General features: G+C 41.8%; 1 protein-coding gene across 1 annotated transcript in view; it reads right to left on the reverse strand.

Moving 5' to 3' along the window:
• ADAMTS12 (ADAM metallopeptidase with thrombospondin type 1 motif 12) overlaps positions 1-27,214 on the reverse strand; it is a 168,195-nt gene that overhangs the window by 80,768 nt on the left and 60,213 nt on the right. Inside the window, exon 3 of the mRNA XM_031051603.2 lies at positions 24,588-24,762. Within this exon, the coding sequence (XP_030907463.2) occupies positions 24,588-24,762 (175 nt within the window). The remainder of the gene's footprint in view (positions 1-24,587; positions 24,763-27,214) is intronic.

A 27,214-nucleotide genomic window follows, 5' to 3' on the forward strand; every position in this document is an offset into this window, starting at 1 on the left:
GTCCCTCCTCAGCATCCCTGTAGGCCACCTTCAGATACTGGAAGGCTGCTATGAGGTCTCCACACAGCCTTCTCTTCTCCAGGCTAAACAGTCCCAAATCTCTCAGCCTATCTTCATACCAGAGGTGCTCCAGCTGCCTTATTATCCTCGTGACCCTCCTCTGGACTTGTTCCAACAGTTCCATGTACTTTCTATGTTGAGGACACCAGAACTGCACACAATACTCCAAGTGAGGTCTCACAAGAGCAGAGTAGAGGGGCAGGATCACCTCCTCCAACCTGCTGGTCACACTCCTTTTGATGCAGCCCAGGATACGGTTGACTTTCTGAGCAGTAAACACACACTGAAGCTGGCTCATGTTCATTTTCTCATTAACCAACACCCCCAAGTCTTTCTCCGCAGGACTACCACGAATTTCCTTTTTGCCCAACCTGTAGCTGTGCCTGGGATTGCTCTGACCCAGGTCTAGGACCTTGCACTTGGCATGGTTAAACTTCATGAGGCTGACATCAGCCCACCTCAAAAGCGTGTCAAGGTCCCTCTGGATGGCATTCCTTCCCTCCAGCGTATCAACTGAACCACATAGCTTGGTGTCATCGTCAAACTTGCTGAGAGCGCACTCAATCCCTCTGTCCATGTCAGCGACAAAGATGTTGAACAAGACCGGTCCCAACACTGATGCCAGAGGGACACCACTCGTTACTGGTCTCCAGCCAAACATTGAACCATTGACCACAACTCTTTGCATGCAGCCATCCAGCCAGTTCTTTATCCACTGAGTCGTCCACCTCTCAAATTGATGTCTCTCCAATTCAGAGACAAGGATGTTATGCAGGACAGTGTTGAACACTTTGCACAAGTCCAGGTAGATTACATCAAATGCTCTACCCGTGTCCATCAGTTCTGTGGCCACACCACAGAAGGCCACCAAACTGATCAGGCAGGATTTCCTCATAGTGAAGCCATGCTGTGTGTCACCAACCACCTTGTTGTATTTCATGTGCCTTAGGATGCTTTCCAGGAGAATCTGCTCCCTGATTTTGCCAAGCACATAGGTGAGACTGACTGGTGTGTAATTCCCTGGGACATCCATTTTCCCCTTCTTGAAAATGGGGTTATATTTCCCTTTTTCCAGTCATCAGAAACTTCACCTGACTGCCATGATTTTTCACATATGATGGACAGTGGATTAGCAACTTCATTTGCCAGCTCTTTCAGGACCCACGGATGGATTTCATCAGGTCCCATGAACTTGTGCATGCTCAGGTTCTTAAGATGTTCTTGAACCAGATGCTCTCCTACAGTGGGCCTAAGGTCTTCATTCTCACAGTCAATGCATCTGCCTTCCAAGACTTGGGTGGTGTGCTCAGAGCCTTTGCCATTGAGGACTGAGGCAAAGAAGCCTTTTCCAAGTCCAGGGTAGGGAGTTCTCCTGACAGGTTCTGAAAAGGGCCCACATTGTCCCTAGTCTGTCTTTATTTGCGATGTTCCTATAGAATCCCTTCCTGTTATCCTTAACATCCCTAGCCACATTTAATTCTAACTGGGCCTTAGCTTTCCTAACCTGGTCCCTGCCTTCCCGGACAACATCCCTGCATTCTTCCCAGGACTTGCTTCCACCTTTTGTAAGCCTCTTTTTTCCCTCAAAGTCTTCTCAGCAAGCTCCTTATCTATCCAAGAAGATCTGGCCCTCCTGCTGCATTTCCTTCTAGTTGTGATGCAACACTCCTGAGCTTGTAGGAGGTGATTCCTGTATATCAGTCAACAGTCTTGGCCCCCCCTGCCCTCTAGGGCTATATTCCGTGGAACCTTACTGAGCAGATTCCTGAAGAAGTCAAAGTCTGCTCCCTTGAAGTCCAGGGCAGTGAGCTTGCTGCACGCTTTTCTCACTGTCCTGAAGATATCAAACTCAACAATCAATTTCTGAAGTTCTAGACAGAAATGGCTAATGAGTTTCAGCAAAAGGGCTGGTCTTTAACATCAAAATCTGGACCGTTTTTAATGAGAAATAAAGAAGTCCACAGAAATTACCCAAACAAACTCTACTTGACAAATTTTACCACATACAAGACCCTTAACTATGAACTACAAGGACAGATTTTAAGTTAACTGTAAATCTCAACAACATATGGAAAACCACATTGCACAAACGTCTCCAGGTTAAAGCTGTATGGCTTTCATGTAACACAGGAAAGGTATGTTCTCCTTTGTGGCTCAAATTTCATTTTTTGTTAGGTGACAATAAAATCAATTCATTTTTTATTAGGTGACAAAAGAGATGTATCAAAATTTGCCAATCCCTATTAAGAAAGAACTTTCTAATCTTTAAGAACTAGTATCAATAGTCACACTACGAAAAAACATTCAAGTTCTTCCTCTTTGACTAACTGATCTACTCAAAATGTTGCTTTATTAGGGTTTTTTTGCTAGTTTCTGTTTTTTTCCCTTAAAAACTCCCATAAAAACAGATACGATTCACCCCACTATAAGGCTTTATGGGACATTTCCATATCAAAGGCTTTTTCCCACCTTGTTTCCTTCAGGTGTTGTTTAAAGAAGAGTGCAGCACACAACGCAACACAAGGGGACCTGCCAGGTGCTAACTGCACACAGCCACCTTTTAGCATCTTCGGAGATACACAGGACTTTGAAACAGCAAGGTGAAAATATCTGGAAATTCCCAGGACAGTAGAATGCAGGCTACGAATGAAGGCTGTCAGACAACCAATTTATGTCTTGACTTTCTATCCTCACCTCCTTTCCCTTTGTGCAAGAGCTCTTTCATTTTCACCATTCTGTATTATTCACAGTCAAAATATTACATCTCCAGACATGAGATATGAATGATGCTAGACTAATAAATCCCACACTGTTCAGAATTTGTCATGTTATGATTTTTTTTTATGGCCTTCACTTTGTTCTAAGATGTGTATTTAAGTATTTAAATAAAAAGACTACAGTTTTGGGGTAAGTTCTTCAAGAGGTCAATAAACTCTTTGGAACAGAGTCATTGTGTAAGGGAAGATGAATAAACATGTGAAATTATCACTAATGACATCAACCTAGCACTAAAAAGCATATACAGTTTCAGCCATAGACTAAATACAGGAAAGGCTGAGGAGTGACTCAGCTATTAAGAATTAAAAGGCTAGTAAGGCAGAAGAAATAAACACACTTTTCTGAAATGTGATTATTTTCTGACCAGCCTTGGGGATATCCCAGGACAGTACTCTAGCCACCACCCTTCTGGATAAAGGTGAAACCTTCTCTTTCACTCATTAAGGAGATCAACACTAATAGTAGATTCATAGCAAGAACTTATTATTTATAAAACTCAGACACAGTAAGTGAACCCCTTACCCTATTCTAACTATGTGCTGAAATAAGGCGGCTCTATAGAAGAGTTCAGTGAAACCAAACACACTAAAATTTGTACACATTGTATCATATAACACTATTTTACTATATGTATTTTATTGTATTATATACATATAATCCTGGTTACAAATATCCACAATGAAACCAAGTCTGCATGCTGACAATGCCAGAGTAAGGACTCACATGGAAAAACTTTTGGAAAACAAGGAAGAAAAGCTGTGAGTTTAAAACAGAACAGGTAACCAAACCAGCTCTTACAAGCATTTCTGAAACAGGCTAAGCTAAATGCTTTACACAAATGCTTTACGAGTGTGAAGCAGTATTCACACAGGAAACTATTACAGCTATTCAATCATGTATTTTCCCATGTTGACAACTGCCAAGTCTCAACAAAAACGAGCACAAAGAAAGAAAGGTTACAACTCTGCAAGCCTTGTTTAACATTTCTGCTCTCAGAAACATACAGTATCAAACAGTGGAGCTACACCACTCTAATCCAGAATGAAGTTAAAACTGGACCTCTGTTGACTGATGCACTCAATCAGATACTGCTGCTGAGTGTGTTTGCTGCTCATTGGCACTTACTCTAGAAGGATGAAATTATAAATATTCTGAGCCACTGTTATCAGGAGATACACAGAGAACACTGTGGGAAACAGCTATGCTTGGAGCTGCCTGCATTTTGCACTTAATTCTCCTTCTGCCTGAATGTTTCTTCCAGAGATTCTCAAGTCAATAAGGGAAAATAAAACATTATAGTTGCATAGGTTGGTTTTCTAGGATCATGTTACTTAATCTCGTTTGAACGTTCCATGCTCATTCATTTAGGGAACAGATTCACAGAGTAACTTCAGTGGCTGGTTCCTCATATTTTGGTGAAAACGTTAATGTGATGGATTAGAAGAAAAAGGTGACTTGTCTATTAATTAAGCTAGCACTTGGCAAAACAGCATCTGAAAACAATTCAACTTGCAGCGCAATCCTATTTTAATTTGACGAAAACCAAGTATCTCCTACAATAGAATACATCTCACTGTAAAGTGAATTTGCAGATTAAAAATTCTCAGTAAATTAACCAAATAATTAAAGAACTGTTGACCTAAGAATGACAGACAAATGCCATTTTGGAGAGCCATTATGATGCAAATGAGAATAGAAACATATGGGCTTTATTAATAATTTTTCTTATTACACATCTTTATGAAACTTCATTTGTGAAAAATTAATGCAAATAACTGGAAGTGGCATCTTGAAATAGCTATCTGTGCTTTGTCAGGGTTGATCTGCTTTCCAGTGAGGTTAAAGAAGTAGTATCCAGCAGCTCTTGAATCAGACTCCAAAAATTCCTTTTAATTCTATAAAGTTCAATAAATTTCATTCACGTAATAATTAAGAAAACCAAAACTGGTTATAAGCTGGTGATCAGAGGTCACCAACCTACAAATCAGGAGTCAGAACAAGGCTAGAAGGCTACAGGGACCTTATTCACTATATGAAAGACACTGAGTTGCTGGAGGGGGTCCAGAGAAGGGCAACAGAGCAGGTGAGGGGTCTAGAGCACAAATGTGGTAAGGAACGGCTGAGGGACCTGGGGGTATTTAGTCTGGAGAAGAGAAAGCTCAGGGGGGACCTTATCACTCTCTACAACTGCCTGAAAGGAGGATGGAGAGAGGCAGGGGTCAGTCTCTTCTCCCAAGTAACAAGCGAAGAGACTGGGTGCTGTAGCATGGGGACTCTTGGGCAAAAGCCGTTAAGGCAGCTTATGCACCCACACCGACTTCCTTAAATTCATATTCTATCACTGAATCTAATCACTGACTCTAAAACTGGTGAACATTATCAGTCCTCTCTTCAAGAAAGGATAACTGAGAATAACCACATTTGATTCACGGATTGTAAGCAAAGTGGTGCATTTCCTTATGCAAACATTTTACTTTGGGAAAGTTGTGCAGCTCCTCTTTTATCAGACACCGAATTCTCCATGGTACTGATACTCATCAAAGTCCTAAAATATGGGAAAAACTTTTAAAATATGGGAGAATTTTTTAAAATATAGAGGAAACATTTCCTTTGTTCCCCAATACAACCACAAACTGAAGAACAGCAAAGGAGGCAGGTATGTAAGCATAATGTTCTCCTCCAGTTCATAACATGTGCTTCCTTCCACACTCGTAGAGTCACAGAATGTTTTAGATTGGAAAGGACCTTAAGATCATCTAGTTCCAATCCCCTGCCATGGGCAGGGACACCTTGCACTAAACCATCACTCATCCATCCTCCAGCCAGGGTGTAAATTTCCTCTGGTTTGACCAGGGATAAACAGCTGCAGAGCAGAAGGGGAGGGTTTGGGATTCCCCTTGAGAGAAAGTAAGAGGCCTCTATTCCCACCTGCAGTCTTGCTCAGCCTTCGGCAAGCAGCTGAAGATGACCCTGCAACTCCCTGGAGAGGATAGACTGCTGCTCCATACACCCAAGATGCCCATAATGGCTTTTTCAGCCTTGCAACAACTGAGGAAGAATTTGCTCCACACAGATACCTGTTACAAGATCCAACTTGTATTATCACTGTAATCACAAAAACTATATGCCCAGCACTACTTTGCCTGTTTATACTGTTATGTAGAATCAGAAACGCTGGTTGTGTGTAAGAGCCTCCTCTAGGTCCCTGAGAGCCAACTGTGCACAGCAGTAACTCATGCCTGACTCATCATTTCCCTTCAGTTAACACAGCAAAACCAGCTACTTGTGTCATCCTGTGCTTGCAAACAATCAGTAGAGAACCAGCTGGGAACAGCTGCTCCTGCCTCTTCTTATGGAGGAATAGGAAGTCAAAGACAAACACACACAGGCAGCACACAACAGCCATAAGATGCCACCACTCTTGTGTTTACAAAGCCTGTGGGGTGGTCCCAAAACAGGATGCAGCCTCCCTGCAGGATGCAACCCTGCTCCTGCCTGCAGTATGTGTTCCCTCTCCAGACATCCTACTGGGTACCATGAACGAACACTGTCTACATGCATTGAGTCTCTACAAAACCTAATAGTTATTGACTAGCTGCTCTGGGGCAGTGTCTTGTAATTAACAAAGGAGTTTCATGCTCCCTGTGTAAAGCTTTCTGTTAGGAGTGGGGCTCACAGTCTAAATACACTCTATGAAGAAACAGAAACAACAATATTCCATAATAATCAACTGTCTCTAGCTTCCAATCATACTGTATGTTTAAAAACACTAATAAAATTTGCTCTTCTTTATTTCCACTGACTTCTGGAAATGAATAGCAGTTCTATAAATCCCAGCAATTATTTCCCAATATTGTAGGATTGCAGGTTTTTGTGCTAAATTGTAGCTTTTGTGCTTGAGCAGTATTACCTGTATAGTGGCCTCTACCTTAAAGATACTCATCTCAGTGTTTTCTACACTTAGACATTACTTTTGGTAGCACTTAAAAGACATTACATCTCTCCTCTCTTTGTAATTCCAATATTTCCTTTATTCACTCTCCAACAAAGAGAACAAAAACTGATTGTAACAGATTGGGAGAAACGTGTCAAGAGGTTAAACTTCACAGTGGAATTCAGTATAGCTCCTATTTGTTATTAGCAGTTAAGGCTAGTTAAATAACAAAAGTTGACCGCCTTAATTCGCAGACTGTCTGCAGCAGTGTTTCCTGACCACTGATGATCCATGAAGCACCTACAAGACATTTAAAAAAAATAGCATTTCTATACATACCAGTAAGCCAACAAAAGAAGAGCCACAAAGGATCACTCAAACTTTAGTCCACTTTTATCTGGACATAAATGAAAACTGTACAAATTCCTATTTTTATTTTCTTACCCAAAACACTTGATTCTGCAACTAAAAAAATGCTCAGAAATACTATTCTGTAAAAACAGTTAGTAATGACCAGTATTCTTGACTTCTGTGAGTTAGCATTGCGAGTGTTCATCAAAATATTATTACAGCATTCATTTCTGACATTACTACAATGTTTAATTGGTTGTCTCTACAACTGGACATTCAAGTGATGGAGGAAGTACTGTTCTGACATATGAATACAGTCCAGATCTGCTGCAAAATTTTAAATCTGCTATTTTTGTTACCAAATACGTAGATTCAAGTCAACTGAAACTATTCACAAATTAATGTTGAAATTTTACAATCAACTGTCAAACACTGTAAAAGAAGTACTTCAATAAAGTACTTCAATAAAATACTTCAATAAAGTATTGAAGTACTTCAATACTTCCAAAACAAAACTATTTAAAAATTACACACCCTTTTCAGCCCAAATAGCTCTGTTTACTTAAAACCAGCTGAAGAACATGAAAGCTAAGAAATGGTTCATTTCACCCTAGGAAACAAAAACACTTTATTTGTGTTTGAGCAGAATGGTTTTAAACCTGAAATAACTTTCTGGTTTTCCTTTTGGTTTTTTGAAACAACAAAATCACGCTTCAGAGTGCACCCTCAACTCCGTGTCGTTTTTCTCTTATCAAATCCCTCTCATTTTCCAGCTTGACCAATGAACCACAATCTTTTGAACAAAAAAAAACCATCCCTAGTCATACATCGTCAGTCTCAAGTAGAAAAGTCTCCTGAAAACTTGCTTCCATATATTTCCATAAGGAGAAGCAATTCTCATACACTTTTATTTGACTTTTCTATTTTGGAGGTAAAGAGAGGCTCCACTACTGTAATACAACTGGCTTTTTCCGGCTTGACCTTCTGCTATAAAACACTGACACCTCTAGCTTTCTGTAAATGTCATCCTTACGTTTCTAAGCCATCCTTGCTGGCAGAGCTCTGCAGTCTCACTGTCTCAAGAGAGATACTCAGCCAGGACACAGAGCATCCTCCACTAACTAGATTCCTCTCCACGTGATGTGCTCTTTGGACATATAACGCCACTCTTGAATCTTCATGGAGCAAAATGGTACTCCATACTCACAAGTCTTCTCTGTCTCAACAAAAAAATGCAACAAGAATTTGCCCCATCAGGCTCTGCCTACTCCAGTAAGTTAAATATATTCAGGGAACAAACACATTCTGATTTTAGAACTTGTTTGCCTACTGATTCGTAGAAAACTCCAGGAACTCGCCAACATAGTCTTAAGTTGATAAGCAGATATTCCTTATTGCGGCGTTGGGAGACATGGGGGATCACTCCTCCAAGCGTGTCTCTGCCAAGCACCAACCAGGCTGTGATTATATACATACATATTCATTAATTACATACATTACATCATACCTTTTAGAGAATGCCTCCTGTATGCATACAAAAATGTGGTAGTGGGCTTTCGGATCCCTGGTGCTTATTTCTTCATCACTTTGTTTTAGGATCATTGTCATATCAGTCATATCATGTAACAACCAGGGGGTTCTGGAAAAGCTTATTTTAGTAATTTCATTTTCTCTATAGTTGCTAACAAAGCCTAAGCTTCTTGAGGTTACTTATTTATAACCCTGTTGTTCAATCAACCCCATTCTTCAACCCACCCTATTCTTCAATCAACCCCATTCCTCCCTACTCTATTAAAGTGGCTGGTTCGCAGCATGGCCTCAGTATAGGCCAGTGAGCATGCTATCAAACAATTTCTGATCATGGCACAGGAATGGACACAGACTCCAAGTAGTCACGATCTGGCCACTCTGTTAAAGAGGCTGGGAAAATTTAATGGATGCTCACATACTGTTCTATGTCACTCGGCAGCACTGACAAAGAATTCTGGATTATTTAACTTATTAGCACAAACATGGTGTCATTATTGCTGGAATAGTGGTTGCCATGAGTATCTACAGTGTTATAGTATGAGAGTAAATGGCAGCTCAGCACTCACCTTACAGATAAAAAAATAATACAGAATACACAGGATAGGGAATACCACAGGCATCTTTTAAAGAAAATTTTTCAAGCAAAGTTGTTAAAAAGGATGTCTATTTATGTTCATCATATAAACTGCCTGCCTTTGCAGCTATTCCGTATATTTACAATGTCAGGGTTTTGCTACGCGTTCTGGCATTGGATTAGTATTTTAAGGGTATTTTTGTCATCCAGTTACTAAACTATGTTCACATTTCCAACAAATAATAGTTTCTAGTTCAGCTTCCAAAATGTACAAATTAAACTGTGACATGATTCAAACAATCTCTTTCAACATGTCCATACTGAAGTCTCTGTGTGTCTACAGAGAGGCATGGGAACTGGGGAGCTTAGCTGAAACCATCCCAGTTGGCATCCCCTCAGTCTTTGGCCACCACAAAAACCTTGGGTACATTTCAAGAAGACAGATTTGAATATTTTAACTCTCCCAGATGTGAAAATCAGTCAAGGATTCAGCTAAAAATATTTTTTAAAGACTGGATTTGAGATCTCCAGCTATAACCTGACAGTCCAATTATAAAGCTCTAGACAGAAATAGATTATTTCATGTACAAATATACACTGGTTAAAATTAAAAAAAAAAAGGGGTTTTAGACAGATCTTTGTATTTGCAGAATTCACTCATTAAGATACTTATGACCCGAAGTCATAAGTATCTAAGTTAAAATGTACGAGCACACATTTACTTATATATATCAATGAAGTATTCATATTCATTAACATAAACATAGGACTATTTCACTGAGCACTGACAATGAGAATTTCCTGGTCTTATAATCAATAGTTTAAAAATTGTCTCTTAGTTGCCTTGAAATCCTGACTTATATATCAAAAGGATAGGAGAATACTAAGACAATAATCTAGATTATACTTTCCTTCTTTTGCACATCTTAACTTGGGTCTATTAATGTAGAACACAGAACCATTTTTCTGAAAACTATCATCAGATAGCCTCTATGTCAGCCATTGACAGCCTACTATATGTGTAGGTACTACTGCGTGTGAGTACCTACTATATTGGTACCTACTGTATGTGAGTACCACTTACTGGTCTAAATGATGTTTGCAGATCTAGCCAGAATTTTGGGAGTGATTTTTTCCTTTGATTCTGCTTTCTGATCAGAGACTGATTGTCACAGGCATTATAATCTGCTGAATGTCACAATCCCATTGATTTGCTTCCATCTTTGTCATGTATAGGGTAGAGGTTTACCAGCAACACCAGCCATAACTAACCGGACTCCCTGTGGTTCACTGCCTACAGAAAACTATGCCAGAATCCTTCAGAGCTGGGAGCTATTTGGGCTCCTATACTAAAATGTCAAGAAGTTTGAGTTTTGAAATGTGCGCTCCTGCAGAAAGAGAATCAAGCAATGGCCTATTAAAAGACTCAGCCTTTGTTATTTTCTAAATGACAATCTGAGTTTTCATTTGCAGAAAATCCTTGACTCCTTTCCTCTCCAGGTAGACACTCAAGATCAGAAGAGCAATATACAGACAGGTTTGCCTGAAATATGCAGCTCATACACACCATAAAATACTAGGATTAATTACACATTAGGGAGAGAAAAATGTCCCAAAACTGCATAATGATGGATAAAACTAGGTTACATCCATCAGCAGGGGAAGGGGCTGTTCAGTAATCCATACCCCAGTGTTAATGCTATCTCCACTTGGACAACTTTTAGTTTGCCTTCCAATCTGACCTGTCTGTGCTTTACAGGAATCTCCCTTCTTTCACTGCCATTCTTTCCCACTGCCTCCCCAGCAGATGAAATCTCATCTCTCTCTTCTTCTATCTCCTCTGAGGAAGACCTGACTGACAGAAGGACCTCATGATGAGCAATGGATGCAACAGGGACATTGAAAAGAAAATACCATAAAGCAGAGTGGTTCAGTGAATATTTTACCTGGAGAATGTCAGGTAAATAATACAGAAAATGTCAGGAATGATCCATTGTTAAAACTGCAGCACATGAAAGAAGGCTTTGATCCAAATCCAAACCTCCACAGAGATGAGAGGAATCCAGATTGGGGGGTTCAACTGACAACAGTGCAGATCAGAGAGGAAGGAACTTGATTTAGCTTGTTTTAGAGCTCAGGCAGGCAGGAAACCTGCTGCTCATTCTGTCTTTGACAAAATGGAAGACTCAGAGTGAGGCTGTGTTTTAACTGTGTTTTAAAAGTATCTAAATTCTCTCTAGAGCTTCAACTCAAACACTGTTTTGCAGCTGAACAAAAGACAATACCTGTTTTAAAATCAGTACAGTCAGAGAAAGCACAGAACTAGAGCTTCTCTTCTGAAGAAATTACTAAAGGACATCAAGGTTCTGGAGTTCCTATTCTGCACAAACATTAATTTTGGGGCAGTGTTTCTTGAGGCTGATTAAAACCATTTAAAAGAGACTTTCCCTAACTTAACAGTTTAATTTATGTGCAAAAAGATTTCATTATTAGTTATTTACAGAGGACACAAATACAGTTTTTTCAGCTAAGCTGCCTGATTACATGTTGTTTGCTGAAGTAAAAGTTGAATATTTTGCAAGAAAAGAAACGCAGAAAATGAAGAAGGGACAACGGCAATAAAACATAATAATAAAAATTAAAAAAAAATCAATGCTCTCTTTTATGCTCTTTCTTCTAGAAACCTGGACATGCAGCAATAGCTCCACAATGTCTTCGAACAAGTGCAACACTGAAGAGCATAAATAAAAATATTTTATAAACTTTTAGCACAGCAATCTTCTGACCGCTTATATTTTGGGGTTGTTTTTTTGCATATAGGTACATGCCTTCTTCTTTTGGACAATTCCTTTTTTTTTCCTAGAAAAAAAAAAATAATTGTGTGTAGTTCTGTATAATCTTTAAGTGAATAGTGCCTCTCCAGTCTTTTATTTACATACAGTTTTTCAGGACAGTTCAGAAACAGTACACAGTGAAAAGGTACTATTTGCAAAGATACCCTACTACAGGTAATCTTTACATAAACACCACAAAACCAAGGACAGATCTTACCCTACTACGTGTCTTTCACAACTAATCAAATCTAGCTATCAAGTCCAGTAAGCCACAAAATCTGTGTTGAGGCAGAACTTTTTTTGCAGCAACCAAATGCAAAAACCACTTCAGAAAAAGACCTGTGTTAAAAATAACATCCTTCACTCCAAAAGACGTGCTCTGCAAACTGCTGCCTAGAGAAATTGCATCTACTAAACACTGTCTCAAGTAGTTCAATATTGCCAGAGACTCATTATGAGAATGGTCCCAATAAGCACCCATCACTGGAGCCAAGAACTTCATCTTTAACTATGGAGATAATGAGTGGAGAATAAGATCTGTGCACACCAAAACATGCTAATAATTGTGAGTGGTGTGGCCTAAGTCTAGACACAGCTGCACTTCTCCGCAAAAGAGAGCTTACAATTCTTTACAAGATGACTGAAGTAGTGCCGGATTGGAAAAAAAAATCTTACAACCTTCTAAGATACACAGTTAGCCTCATTCCCAACTAATCATAAAGCTAAAATCTCTGCTGAGAGGAGTAATGCCGTCTCATTTTAAGAGTCTCTCCAAGTACAAAAAAAGCATCCAAGTTCAAGCAGCTGCTGGGATACGAAGAATGAAGAACACAAGTCCCAAGCCAGGAGTGGACAAGCTACAAGGACACTGTTTAATGCACAAAACCTGTGCTCAGACACCCGCTTAAAGCGGGTCACGTATGAGGAGAGGCTGCCAGAGGTTTATCAGGGACACACACAGACTTCAGAGAAACTAATAGTGAACACTGAGCCCATATCAGTGCATTAGCCCCACAGCACAAGTCCAGTACTTCTAAGAATTACAAATCAGTGATCTGCCCAGAAATAATAAGGTAACTAGCTTCTTTTTAGAAAGTTCACAGAGAGTTCAGTATGACTTAGAAATCTGGTACTAACCAGACCAAAGGCTGAACAGCTTTGCCAATACTACTCCATTAATGGGTCAGGTGTTCTAGGCAAATTTCCAAACTCCTGGAACAAAAATGGTTTTTAATGCAGCTTAGCTTTCTGGGTTTTCTATTTCAGCTGTGGAAATAAGGTTTACAATTGTTCCAGGGTAGTGTTATCCCACAAAAAAGAAGGGGATGGATTGTAACAATTTAATTTTAAAGCTTGCTCTTGCTCTCTGAATCAATACTGCAGCCATTTAACATTTACATTACCAAAGCATATGTTTACCCAATCAATGGCAATATTCAGTCCAATAGCATCCCTCACAGTTTCATAAGGAAAGCTGTATACACAGAGCAAGAACAGAATATATTCCTCTATGACAGTACATTGTTAGACATGCCAAACTAAATTCAGTTTGGATCCAGACCAAATGTCTTCACTCTGCAGAGTGGTTAAGCAAACTGTTTCAATGAAGACATGGTACAGACCACAGTCTACCCTTTAAACTATAGGAATGCAATTGCAGTAAGCAAGCATGGTGTAGCAAACACTATTTCTTTCCAGTGGCAGGAAAACTGAACAAAAAGATTCTGCTGAAAAAAAGTGAGGCAAATTTTCCCCTGTTTAGTTTTGACTCAAATTGTTTGGAAGATGGTGTGTCATAGAATTTTGAAATCTTTTCAATCACTGAATGAGGAAAGTTCTGGTTTTGACCCTGCACTTATTAAACTAGAGAGGAAGAATTGCACAAAATACAGCATTTTATCCCATTCTCCTCTGACAGTATTTCTACTGCATGTAACTACAGCCTAGGCAGATCCCAAGGACAGTTTGTACCAAAAGCCAAAGACAACATATTAGAATAGGATGAATCAGCCTTTGACTATGGCAGTTCTTCACTATCTACAGAAGGAGCCAGGTTCTAACACAACTAGCCTAAACTCAAGTATTTAAGTGCTTGGCTACTCATGTAATTCTAGATATATTAAATATTTGTATTCTAATTAAACCTAGAATCCTTTGTATTGTGTTTGACTGGCAAGGTTTTGGTATCAGGAGGACCTACAGGGGTAGCTTCTGTGAGAAGCTTCCCCCATGTCTAACAGAGCCACTGACATTTGGCTCCAAGACAGACCTGCAACTGGCCAAAGCTGAGCCCATCAGTGAGTGACAGCAGTGGCACCCTGGGATAATGCATTTAAGTGGGAAAAGTTGCTGGGCAAAAGCAACTACAACTGGAGAGAGGACTGGAAATATGTGATAGAAACAGCTCTGCAGACATTCAGGTCAGTCAGTGCAGAAGGGCAGGAGGAGGTCCAGGAGCTGGAGCAGAGATTCCCCTGCAACCTGTGGAGCAGACCATGGTGAGGCAGGCTGTGCCCTGCAGCCTATGGAGGTCTATGATCAGCGGCCATTGTTAGTCACTTGCTGAGGGGGGTGGCTTGAGAAAGGATGCCTGTGGCACCGGAGCGGAGCCGGGGGAGATCAGCGTCCAGAAACCTCACCACAGAGAGACAAGAGCCACTGAGGAGGGAGCCTCAAGTCCTCGACAGACCTTGCAAAGAGTTCAGCTACTGTGAGGAGGTGACTCACCGGGGGCGGAGACAGGAGGAGTGGCACCAACTGTGAGTGGTTAAAAATCTACCCAGGGATCACGGCGACCAGAAGCGTGGTGAACAGAGCAGGCAAACAGAGCGGGTTGAGGCAGTTTGCGCGGCAGTTTGCACGGGCAGGCGAGTGGGATGGTGAGCACTCGCCGTATGACCAGGGTCTGGTCTGGGAGCTCTGCCCTGGCTGCCCCGGTGGTGGCCAGCGTAGGCACCCAGACAGAGCCGGTAAGTGGGGAGGTTGCAGTGCAGAGCTCGGAGCGTAGAGAGTGCCTGCACTGGTCTTGTGAGGGAAAGGAGCAGAACGGGCAGGGCTGCACTCGCTGCTCCCTGATGGAGGTCCTCCTCCAGCAGGTGGCTGAGCTACAGGATGCTGTCAGTAAGCTGCAAGATGTCAGGGAAGCTGAGAGGAAGCAGGACTGCTTGCTCCAGGACCAAACAGCACAGGGGCCTCAAGATTCCCCTCTAATGCATGGAGGAAAGAAGGAGGCTGTTGATCAGGGAAGCTGGGAATTAGTGACAAAAAAAAAACAACCAATGGAGGAAGAGAGCAATTAAAAGCAAGGGGTTTCCTCCTGAATCTGCTGTACCCACCCAGAACTGCTTTGCTGTCCTGCAGGGGGCTGACGAGGAAATGCACTTGCATCAGAAACAGTCGGATAGTGTATGGTACAGAAGATGTCTACTGGTGCCGCCAGGAAAAAGTGGCGGGTTGTAGTAGTAGGGGACTCTGCCTTGAAAGGGACAGAAGCGCTCATCTGTCGCCCGACCCGGTTGTAAGGGAGGTGTGTTGCCTACCTGGGGCACGGATCAGGGATGTTGCGGAGAGGCTGCCTGCTCTAGTAAGTCCCATGGGCTATTACCTGCTTCTAGTGATACACGTGGGTGCTAGGAATATAGATAGTAGTAGCCTGAGGAGTATAAAGAAGGACTACAGAGCCCTGGTAGAGGTGGTCAGGGGTTCTGGAGCTCAGATAGTCTTTCTGACAATTCTCCAAGACACAGGGAAGGACCTTCGAAAGGCAAGGAGGTTTGGACAGGTTAATAAATGGTTAAAAGGGTGGTGTCATAGTCAAGGGTTTGGGTGTCTTGGACATGGGGCCCACATCTGTAGGCCAGGCCTACTGGCGGCTGGTGGAACTGCTCTGATAAAGAAAGGGAAGAGTGGCTTTGCTGGGAGGCTTGCCATACTTGTCAAGGATGCTTTAAGATAGTTGTGTTGGGGGAGGGGAGCATCATTCCATCCAAACACACCCAGTCAGTTGCCAGCACCTATAATAAATACTCTGAGCAATGTAGTAATATTCTAGCCGCTCCAGCCACTCAGCTGGCTTCATTTGGAGTTCAGCTCAGATGCCTCTATGCAAACGCCCATAGCATGGGGAACAAACAAGAGGAATTAGAGATGTGGGCACATCTACGGGGCTATGATATAATAGGCATCACAGAAACATGGTGGGATGGCTCCTTTGACTGGAGTGTTGGAATGGAAGGTTATAGGCTTTTTAGAAAACACAGGCCCGGTAGGAGGGGAGGGGGAGTTGCTATTTATGTTAGGAATAGGCTGGAGAGTATGGAACTCTGTCTGGGGACAGGTGATCAGTTAACAGAAAGTTTGTGGGTCAGGGTTAAGGGGAAATCGGTGATGGGACACATTACTGTGGGGATATGTTACAGACCACCTGATCAACAGGAACCTGTGGATGAAGAACTCTACAGACAAATAGGAAAAGCCTCACACTTGCAGGCCCTTCTTCTCACGGGGGACTTCAACCACCCTGACATCTGTTGGGGCAACGGTATGGCCCAGCACAAGCAATCCAGGAGGTTTCTCGATTGTGTGGAAGACAACTTCCTTCTGCAAGCAATAAAGGAGCCAACGAGGAGAGGTGCCCTGCTTGACCTCATGCTCACCAACAGGGAAGGGCTCATTGGAAATGTGACTCTCCAGGGAAGTCTTGGATGCAGTGATCACAAGACGGTCGAATTTGAGGTCCTCAAGACAGTGAGAAGAGAGTGCAGTAAGCTCACTGCCCTGCACTTCAAGAGAGCAGACTTTGGGCGCTTCAGGAACCTGCTTAGCAAGGTTTTATGGGATATAGCCCTAGAGGGCAAGGGGGCTCAAAACTCTTGGTTAACATTCAAGGATCACCTGCTACAAGCTGAGGAGTGTTGCATCCCGACTAGAAGGAAGTGAAGCAGGAGGGCCAGGAGACCTCCTTGGATAGATAAAGAGCTGCTGAGAAAAATTCACAAAAAAAAGAGACTTATAAAAGGTGGAAACAAGGACAGGTGGCCTGCGATGAATACAGGGATGTTGTCCGGGTAGTTAGGGACCAAGTCAGGAAAGCTAAGGCCCAATTGGAGCTAAACTTGGCAAGGGATGTTAAAGATAATAGGAAGGGATTTTAAAGGTATGTAGCGGCTAAAAAACAGACTAGGGACAACATAGGCCCCCTCCGGAAACTTTCAGGAGAACTGGCTACACAGGACTTGGAGAAGGCTGAGGTTCTGAATGGCTTCTTTGCCTCCGTCTTCACTGGCAAAGGCTCTGACTGCAGCACCCGAGTCTTGGAAGGCAGACACAGGGACTGTGAAAATCTAGACCTTGGGCCCACTGTACAAGAGGATCTGGTTCGAGACCATCTTAAGAACCTGAATGTACACAAGTCCATGGGACCTGATGAAATCCATCTGTGGGTCCTGAAGGAGCTGGCAAATGAAGTTGCAAAGCCACTGGCCATCATATTTGAAAAACCATGGCAGAGAGGTGAAGTTCCCGATGACTGGAAAAAGGGAAATATAACCCCCATTTTCAAGAAGGGTAAAATGGATGACCCGGAGAATTACAGACCAGTCAGTCTCACTTCTGTGCCTGGCAAAATCTTGGAGCAGATTCTCCTGGAAGGCATGCTAAGGCACATGAAAAACAACAAGGTGCTTGGTGACAGCCAACATGGCTTTACTAGGGGAAAATCCTGCCTGACCAATTTGGTGGCCTTCTATGACGGGGCTACAAAAGTGATGGACAGGGGTGGAGCAGTTGACGTCATCTACCTGGATGTAGATGACATCAACTTGTGCAAAGGAATTAGAGATGTGGGCACATCTACTGGGCTATGATACAATAGGCATGTATCATATCATTCCCTTGACTATGACACTACCCTTTTAACCATTTATTAACCTGTCCAAACCTCCTTGCCTTTGGAAGGTCCTCCTCTGTGTCTTGGAGAATTGTTGAAAAGACTATCTGAGCTCCAGAACCCCTGACCACCTCTCCCAGAGCTCTGTAGTCCTTCTTTATACTCCTCAGGCTACTACTATCTATATTCCTAGCACCCACATGTATCACTAGAAGCAGGTAATAGCCCATGGGACTTACTAGAGCAGGCAGCCTCTCCACAACATCCCTGATCCGTGCCCCAGGTAGGCAACACACCTCCCAAAAAACCTGTGTCGAACTTGTGCAAAGCATTCGACACTGTCCCACATGACATCCTTGTCTCTAAATTGGAGTGTCATCAATTTGATAGGTGGACCAGTCAGTGGGTAAAGAACTGGCTGGATGGTAGCACTCAAAGAGTTGTGGTCAACGGTTCATTGTCCAGCTGGAGACCAGTAATGAGTGGTGTCCCTCAGGGATCAGTGTTGGGACAAGTCTTGTTTAATATTTCTGTCACTGACATGGACAATGGAATTGAGTGTGCCCTCAGCAAGTTTGCTGATGACACCAAGCTGTGTGGTTCGGTTGATACGCTAGAGAGAAGGAATGCCATTCAGAGGGACCTTGACACACATGTGAGGTGGGCTGATGCCAACCTCATGGGGTTTAACCGTGCCAAGTGCAAGGTCCTACACCTGGGTCAGAGCAATCCCAGGCACAGCTACAGGTTGGGCAAAAAGGAAATTCATGGTAGTCCTGCAGAGAAGGACTTGGGGGTGTTAGTCAATGAGAAATTGAACATGAGCTGGCAGTGTGCACTCACAGAACAGAAAGCCGACCGCATCCGGGGCTGCATCAAGAGGAGCGTGACCAGCAGGTCAAAGGAGGTGATCCTGCCCCCTCTACTCTGCTCTCGTGAGACCTCACTTGGAGTATTGTGTGCAGTTCTGGTGTCCTCAACAATGAAAGGACATGGCACTGTTAGAACAAGCCCAGAGGAAGGCCATGAGGATGATCAGGGGACTGGAGCACCTCTGGTTTGAAGACAGGCTGAGAAAGTTGGGGCTGTTCAGCCTGGAGAAGAGAAGGCTGCGTGGAGACCTCTTAGCAGCCTTCCAGTATCTGAAGGGGGCCTACAGGGATGCTGGGGAGGGACTCTTCATTAGGAACTGTAGTGATAGGAGAAGGGGTAATGGGTTGAAACTTAAACAGCAGAGGTTTAGAGTTGATATAAGGAAGAAATTCTTCACTGTTAGGGTGGTGAGGCATTGGAATGGGTTGCCCAGGGAGGTTGTGAATGCTCCATGCCTGGTGGCATTCAAAGCCAGTTTGTACAGAGCCTTGGGTGACATGGTTTAGTGTGAAGTGTCCCTGCCCATGGCAGGGGGGTTGGAACTAGATGATCTCGAGGTCCTTTCCAATCCTAACTATTCTATGATTCTATGGTGGAGCACAGATCCACCTGCAGCATGTGGAAGACCCCACACTGGAGCAGAGGGAAGCCCAAAGGAGGCTGTGACTCTGTTTTAAAATTTGCCCATGATGGTACGTAGAATCATAGAATGGTTTGGGTTGGAAAGATCATCCAGTTCCAACCCCTCTGCCACGGGCAGGGACACCTCACACTAAACCATGTCACCCAAGGCTTCATCCAACCTGGCCTTGAACACTGCCAGGGGTGGAGCACTCCCAGCTTCCTTGAGCAACCCATTCCAGTGCCTCATCACCCCAACAGTAAAGAACTTCTTCCTTACTTCCAATTTAAACTGACCCTGTTTAAGTTTCAACCTGTGACTCCTTGTCCTACCACTACAGTCCCTGATGAAAGTCTCTGTCCAGCATCCTTGTAGGCCCCTTTCAGATACTGGAAAGCTGCTATGAGGTCTCCACGCAGCCTTCTCTTCTCCAGGCTAAACAGCTCCAACTTCCTCAGCCTTTCTTCATACAGGAGGTGCTCCAGTCCCTGATCATCCTCATGGCCTCCTCTTGTTCCAACTCGCTCCAACAGCTCCATGTCCTTCTTAGGTTGAGGATATCAGAACTGTACACAGTACTCTAAGTGGGGTCTCAAAAGAGAAGAGGGGCAGGATCACCTCCTTACACCCTGATGAGTGATCTCTCCCTGTCATTATCTCGACCCATGAGCCTTTCGCTATCATCTTCCCTTCCCATTCAGCTGAGAAGGAAGAGTGATAGAGCAGTTTGTGGCGTACCTGGCCTCCAGCAGGATCTACCCATCACATTCTTTTCTATTGCCTAGCAAGACTACCTGCATCTAGTAATTTGTTAGAAGTAACAGGATTTTTGACAGCAACCTGAAATGAGCCCAGAAGTCTTCTTAAATTCAATGTCAGAGATCAGAAACAAAACACTGAAGGAGTCTTATCTCTCCAGCACAGAATCTAGAGATTTTTAGAAACAGAATGAAAAAAAAAAAAAAGAAAGTTAGAATCTCCTGCTTTTGTTTCATTTGGGGGCATGGGCAGGGGGAACATCTCTTAACACCAGTTGGTAGCAATTGATTCATACATTGCTAGAGCAAACCAGCCATCCCATCTTTGTTTCCCAGGTACCACACCCCTGAAATGCTAGATCTCCTGCTGTCTGCACATACAGGCTTTCATGTTTTCAGTCCAATGCAGAGATTGCGTCTGTTTCAGAGATGAGAGATACTCCATGTACCCCTGCAAGATGTCTGGTTTATGTTCCTGCTTTAAAGCAGACATCATTCCAACTGAATGTCTCTATTCACTCTTCTGTTATGGCAAGCATCTTTTAACAGGTTACGAGAGCCTCTTTGTAGAAAGCAAAGGGATACAAGGAAAAGGTTGTTTTTCCTTGGGTATACTGAATTGATATCAGTTATTACAATTCAATGCATGAGTTGTATGAAATTATGTGGTTAAATACAGGATAAACAAATACTGGAAGAATGTCAACATCATTCTTTGAAAGATATGGAAGTTACACAGTATGTGCCAGGTTTTCTGCCAGCAAGCAAGGCAGCTTTCATTGGCCACAATGTTCTTCCAAAAAACGATGGGCAATCCTCTGTGAATAAAACAGTGTCCTGGGGTTTTTTTTTATCTTCCTCTTCCAAGTGGTTAAACAAAGAACTTCACTGTCAAAAGCCAAGACTATCAGTTTATACTGTACACTTGCAGACAGAAGAAATTAAGAGAATGCTCTGGCATTTTGATCATGACTGAATAAAATCCTACACTCAGGCATAACTCTTCAGAAGAACAACAGGTAACTATTGTCTGAAATAGCTTAATGGTGCTCTAGTCACCTGCTAAATTAACTATGCCACCCAGACACCATTCAAATGACTTAAAAAACAGTTTTGCACAGATGATGTTGCTCTGCTCCTGCAGCTCACCTCATTTCACCTCTACTCATTTCACACAACACCTGACCTCTGTCCCCTGCTTCCCACCCTAGCCTTACCCCATCACAGCTCCAATGCAAAATTATAATCATAGAATCATAGAATAGTTAGGGTTGGAAAGTACCTTAAGGTCATCTAGTTCCAAAACCCAAATGCAAAATTTTAAATTATAAGATTTATAACTGCAGACAACGAGTTGAAGGTCCATGTACAATCTAAACTAATCCTAACTTCTGAATTCATCTATCAAATCTTTTCAATGGCAAAATGAGGGTAAAGTACATGACAACTTCTGTTCATTGAAAGCTCCAATGAAGTATTCTCAGAAATCTTTCTTAATACCCTAAACCAATTTATACAGCCTACTGCAGCAATCACTGAATTGCAGTCTGAATAAACTCAATTACCCTCCTCTACTGAGCAAGGAGCAAACTGACCACCTCATCAGTCCGAGAAAAAGATGCCATCTATTTTTATCATAACAGTCTCATTTGTCCTCGGTGAGGAAAGGCTTTGTTACATAACAGCATTTTCATTCACAAACTTCGCAAAACTTCTCCATTTTGTGGCTCACAACCAAATATAAGACTGCATGAAATCAAAGAAATGGGAGGAGATCTTTTCTTATTCTGTAGAAGGGAGGACAGTTCCTTCTCTCTTGCATTATAACTTGGGGCACAGTCAAGTTTTTAAGATTACCTGCTCAGAAAAACAAAACAAATCCCCCTAGTTTCCTCTTCTACAGTTATAAATGATTTGAGAAATTCTTTATAAAGCTCTGGGCCATTTTTCATTTAGTATTTTTGCTATTTCTCACAGAGATTTCAAATGATAAAGTAAAACAACAGTATGGAATGTACAGTACCATAATGCTACCTACAAGTTTAGCACTCAGATTTGAATGCAGCTAATGTCTGAGTCAGCTGGCAGTTGTCTAAGCAGCAGTGGAAGTGTATAGCACAAACCTAAGTTTTAATTTGCATAATTTATCACAGTGTTTTGTCTTCAGATATCTAAAACTGCTAAAGATATTGCAAATTATAAACTAATATAATCACTGCAGAAGTACAGGAATGTAACTGATGCTAAGTACACAGATGAGATGGATGACAGGCTGGAGCCTGGAGATTCATGCGCTCGTTGCCACAGTAAAAGTCATGAACACAGTGTACAGTGCTTCTTCCAAGAGGTAACACGGTCCTTATATTAAAAAAAAGAAACCAACCTAACTTAAAAAAGATGGCACAGGAGGTCAGCATGCTCTACCTGTCCCTCCCACACTAATTCCTCTGTTTTGATTTTACCCATACAATTGTTCTTTATATTCTTTGACTGATGGACAGGTTAGCTCTGACTAAAAGATTACTACTACCACTACCCAACTTTCTGTGATGACTTGAAAGCATCCAAGCAAAACTCAGCACTAGTTTTTCGCCTAGGTACACAAAAGGTTTCCCAAGCATATGTCTTAGAAGTCTTAACCACCTAAAGTAAACTGTCTTAAGCTTAAAAAACAAACAGAATCAGAGCTCAAATAAACAAAAGTATACAGTCCATATGATCAAACTTTGCCCATAAATTAAAAGACCTGATTCTGAAAACCAGTTCCTATGAGAGATATGGCAGGCACCTTTTCATCAGTTAAACCCCACCCCAGTGAGGGCAAAGTTAGGGCTGATAATACAAACTGGTCATGATATTTAATCCATAAAATATAATTCCTTTCTCCAATTGAATGTAAACTGTAAACTGAAGCCATTTTGCTTTAAACTGATCCCAAAAGGCACTACTCTGGGACATCTGTGATATTGTGTGGGTGTATTAGGCTTCTGGTATCAAATTTTACAGCATGAAGTGCAAAGATCTTGAAGAGTCAACTTGCAAGCTTTAAAGTTTATTTATGCACCAACTATTCCCCACAGCCCGTGCAGTGAATATTTAACACAGAAAGCAAGAATTGGCTCACTTTCCTTTTTTGTTCTGTATTTCACTTCTAACAAGAGCAACTGCCCTGACAATGTATACAGTAAACAGGAGATGAGGCTGATGTCTTTCTTTTTCCTAACCTTGTTGAAGAGGTGCCAACAGCAGAAGTGAGATAACAGAACATACCATACAAATTAAAAGTTAAGCTTTTAGAGGAACCAATGATTGTTATATCCTGTCACATGAAATTTAGTGGAGCTGACTTGTTGTTTGCTTCTGTAATTTATCAATTCATATTGTACAATAAAACATATTTCACAGTAAAACTTCAGCAGTAGTTGTGATTGAGGATTAAAAATTCCTACATTCCTTCTTTTTTTCCAATCCCTCGAAAAGAACCAGCTACTCTAACCATTAACCTGTGAAAGACAGAAAAACACCCCTAGATATTCTACATCTCTATTTGTACATAACTTGGGGCTTACATCATTTAGGTTATTATTCATCACCCCTGCCAATACTGTACCTTTTCTAAAGTTTGGTGCAGACTCAGCTTGAAGGCCTCCAACAGCAGAGAACCAATGGAAGCTCTGTAATTTTTGGTATGAAGTCAATTAAGGAAAATATTTGAATAAATAAAGTTACTAAATCTGTAATTGCAAGATGGCAGCTACCCTCTAGATATAATCTGCCTTTCCAGGACAGTTTATTAGTTTATTTTCCCAAAAGACACAATGCTGAGTATTACTGCACCAATATTTAAGTTATTTTTACTTCTGCTTCTACAAAAACCATCTTGTTGTTTATGCACTGTGCTCCACTTTCAGAACAACCAAATAAAGTGTCTTTAAATATTCTGGTAACTATCACAGAGAATCTAGAAATCTTAAACTTAAAACACAGATTAGAGGAGGAGTATTTTATGTTGAGACCATGCAGCATCTGCATGGAGTGAGAACTGTTTTGTGAAAAAACAATGACTGCAATTCTTGTCATCACAGAAATAGTGAAGAATTTAAGCAAATTTACCAAACAGTTATGGCTGCAGAAAAAACAGTCAGGGGTAGAAAAGACTGAAGTGTGAAAAACATATCCCAGCCGTAAAGGGGATTGAAGTTTTCAGAAAAGATCCTAGATGAGTCACTCCTGATGTGTTTTGACAGAAATTCTCTCATTCTATATAAATTCTTTTTACAGAATTTTAAAAAGGCTGGCACAAGGAAATGCGCACACCACTGGAAAATAAAAGCTGCTTTAAAAGATGTAGAAAGCAAACAGGAAGAAATCCAGCAATATTTGTACCATTCAATCCACATGCTTGTTCTTTTTCCATCAGGATTGCCCGTCTTCTCCTTAAAGCACTTTGAAGGATATTTGCACCATAGACAATATGGGGATAAGGTGCCCCGTCCTTCTGTGGATGCTTTTTAATGGGCTCAATGAAGTAATCCCCGTGGGGCAGATGGAAATATCCAGTCTGAAAATAAATACGAAAGAGTTAATCTCTATTGTCCAGGACTGGAAATCACAAATAAAACAGACTCTTTTCATATCATCCTCCCTGACTTTTTCCTCATAAGACAGTCATTACACTGCAGAAATATGAGAACAACAGGTTTTCAGCATTTATTTTACTGCATATATCAAGTTTGCTTTGTATCCTAAAAGGCAAAACAGTCCAAAGGGGAATAGAATAATAGAATAGTTAGGGTTGGAAAGGACCTCAAGATCATCTAGTTCCAACCTCCCTGCCATGGGCAGCGACACCTCATGCTAAAACATATCACCCAAGGCTTCATCCGACTTCCTAATAATCTGAGATCCTGTATACAGAGGCAGATTTGTGTAAAGTCACTGAAAGGTCACAAGTCAATTTGTCAAACACGATACATTAGAAAGAGTTGCATCTTGTTCTTCTGCTGGTTTGCATCCATTCCCCAGAGAACAAGCCCTGAAAGGAAGCTGTTTCGTAAGTGCAAAGTGTAATTCTTCTTCTAGCTGCAATTCCAGTCAGATTACACAACCTGTCAGATGGGCTGGACTATGTGCTCCACTCTTGACTCAGACTACAAATCCCTCTGGGCAGGCTTCCAGGTAAGAAATTTCATGAACTATGCTAGGAGCAGATTCTCCTGGAAGGCCTGTTTTACCATGGAGACACTTCAGGTTTTGCAGAACACGGTCGATTCACAGTTCAACTTGCCACAACAGCTCCTGACACCTTGGGACTATCAGAAAATCTCTGCACATGAAAAACAACAAGGTGCTTTCTGACAGCCAGAATCACAGAATCCCAAGGGTTGGAAGGGACCTCAAAAGATCATCTAGTCCAACCCCCCTGCAAGAGCAGGGTAACCTAGAGTACATCACACAGGAACTTGTCCAGGCGGGCCTTGAATATCTCCAATGTAGGAGACTCCACAACCCCCCTGGGCAACCTGTTCCAGTGCTCTGTCACTCTTACAGGAAAGAAGTTCTTCCTGATGTTAACGTGGAACCTCCTATGCTCCAGTTTACACCCATTGTCCCTTGTCCTACCACTGGATAATTACTGTTGTAATTACTACCTTCTTGATTGTCTTCTCTTTATTACATGAAGCAAGGTGCTCCTGTACTTCATGCAGAAGAAGTGGACATTTTTCATGTCCCTTAATTTCTGGAAAAGGTCATGTCTGTGGGTCACATCTTCCCTGAAGAAAGCTGCCTTGGGCAAGTGTAACTTCAGTACGATAGCTTTAACATTTGTTCTTTAAAAGTGGTTGATAAAAGCCAGAACTTTCATACTTGTTGGCTACAGACTGCTGAATCTTGGTAAGTTAAAGGCTGCTCCTGAACTTGACATACAGACTGAAGTCACTGTAGAGCATGAAGAAATATGAGAGCCTATTTTACCATGGAGACACTTCAGGTTTTGCAGAACACGGTCGATTCACAGTTCAACTTGCCACAACAGCTCCTGACACCTTGGGACTATCAGAAAATCTCTGCTTATTGAAGAGCTACTCCATAGAGTAGCAAAACTAAGCTAGAAGCAGATTTCTGCCAGCACAGAATAAAACAGGAACAAGCCTAGGTATATTTTCAACAACAGTATGTCCCCACAACCAGCTGATGGGATGGCACTGAAAGAGAAGTCAACTGTACCAAACAGCCCACTGACTGAGCATCTATAAATTACAGGCACAGCTTGTTGCAGTTTCTCTGGTTTTAGATCTGACCTCACAATGACTGATGAAAACAGTTTTAACAGCAGCTAAAAAAGTGGTTCGTTGGACAGGAATGTTCTTTCTTGTACTTCTGTTGCTTCTTGCAAATATCAGTATCATGATTTCAAGGCTAAAAGTTGGCAGGCTGGTGATCTGCATCAAATTCTTGGCTTAACGCAACAAAATATTTGGGAACAAGTTATCCTTGCCTCTTTCCCATCCCCACCTACTTATTCCTGCCATGAAATTATGGCCATGAGTCCCTCCACAGTGCAATCTGAGGAGCGAGGAAAAAGGAGCAAGAGTACATTGAGCCTATATTCCCTCTAAACTCATGATAACATGACCCTGACATCTTGACTTAACTTATGCAACAGAGCTGTCACTGAGACTGAACAGACATTTAGCGCTTGGTAATCCTCACTGAAAAAAACAACTTATAAAGCACCACTGTTGTCCTAAACTTCCTCCTGTTTTTAGTCAGTCCTGTTTTAAAGCCCAGCTCTCCTTGCAGTATCTAAAAAGCCTGCAAAGAAAAGGTTGGTGTGCTACTGTTTTTATTCAAAAGATCCAGCAGAACATAGTTTCGAAGTACTATGCTTCTAGGTATAGTGACAGATTGAAATTCGTAACAAAAAGAAATTGCTCCACAGTTCTCATGGATCCTAAATTCTAGTAGTGACAGAATTTATTTAAATCAAACTTCCTACTTTGTCTGTAACA

Source organism: Melopsittacus undulatus, chromosome Z (assembly GCF_012275295.1).
Source record: "Melopsittacus undulatus isolate bMelUnd1 chromosome Z, bMelUnd1.mat.Z, whole genome shotgun sequence".
In the NCBI taxonomy this organism is placed as follows: domain Eukaryota; kingdom Metazoa; phylum Chordata; class Aves; order Psittaciformes; family Psittaculidae; genus Melopsittacus; species Melopsittacus undulatus.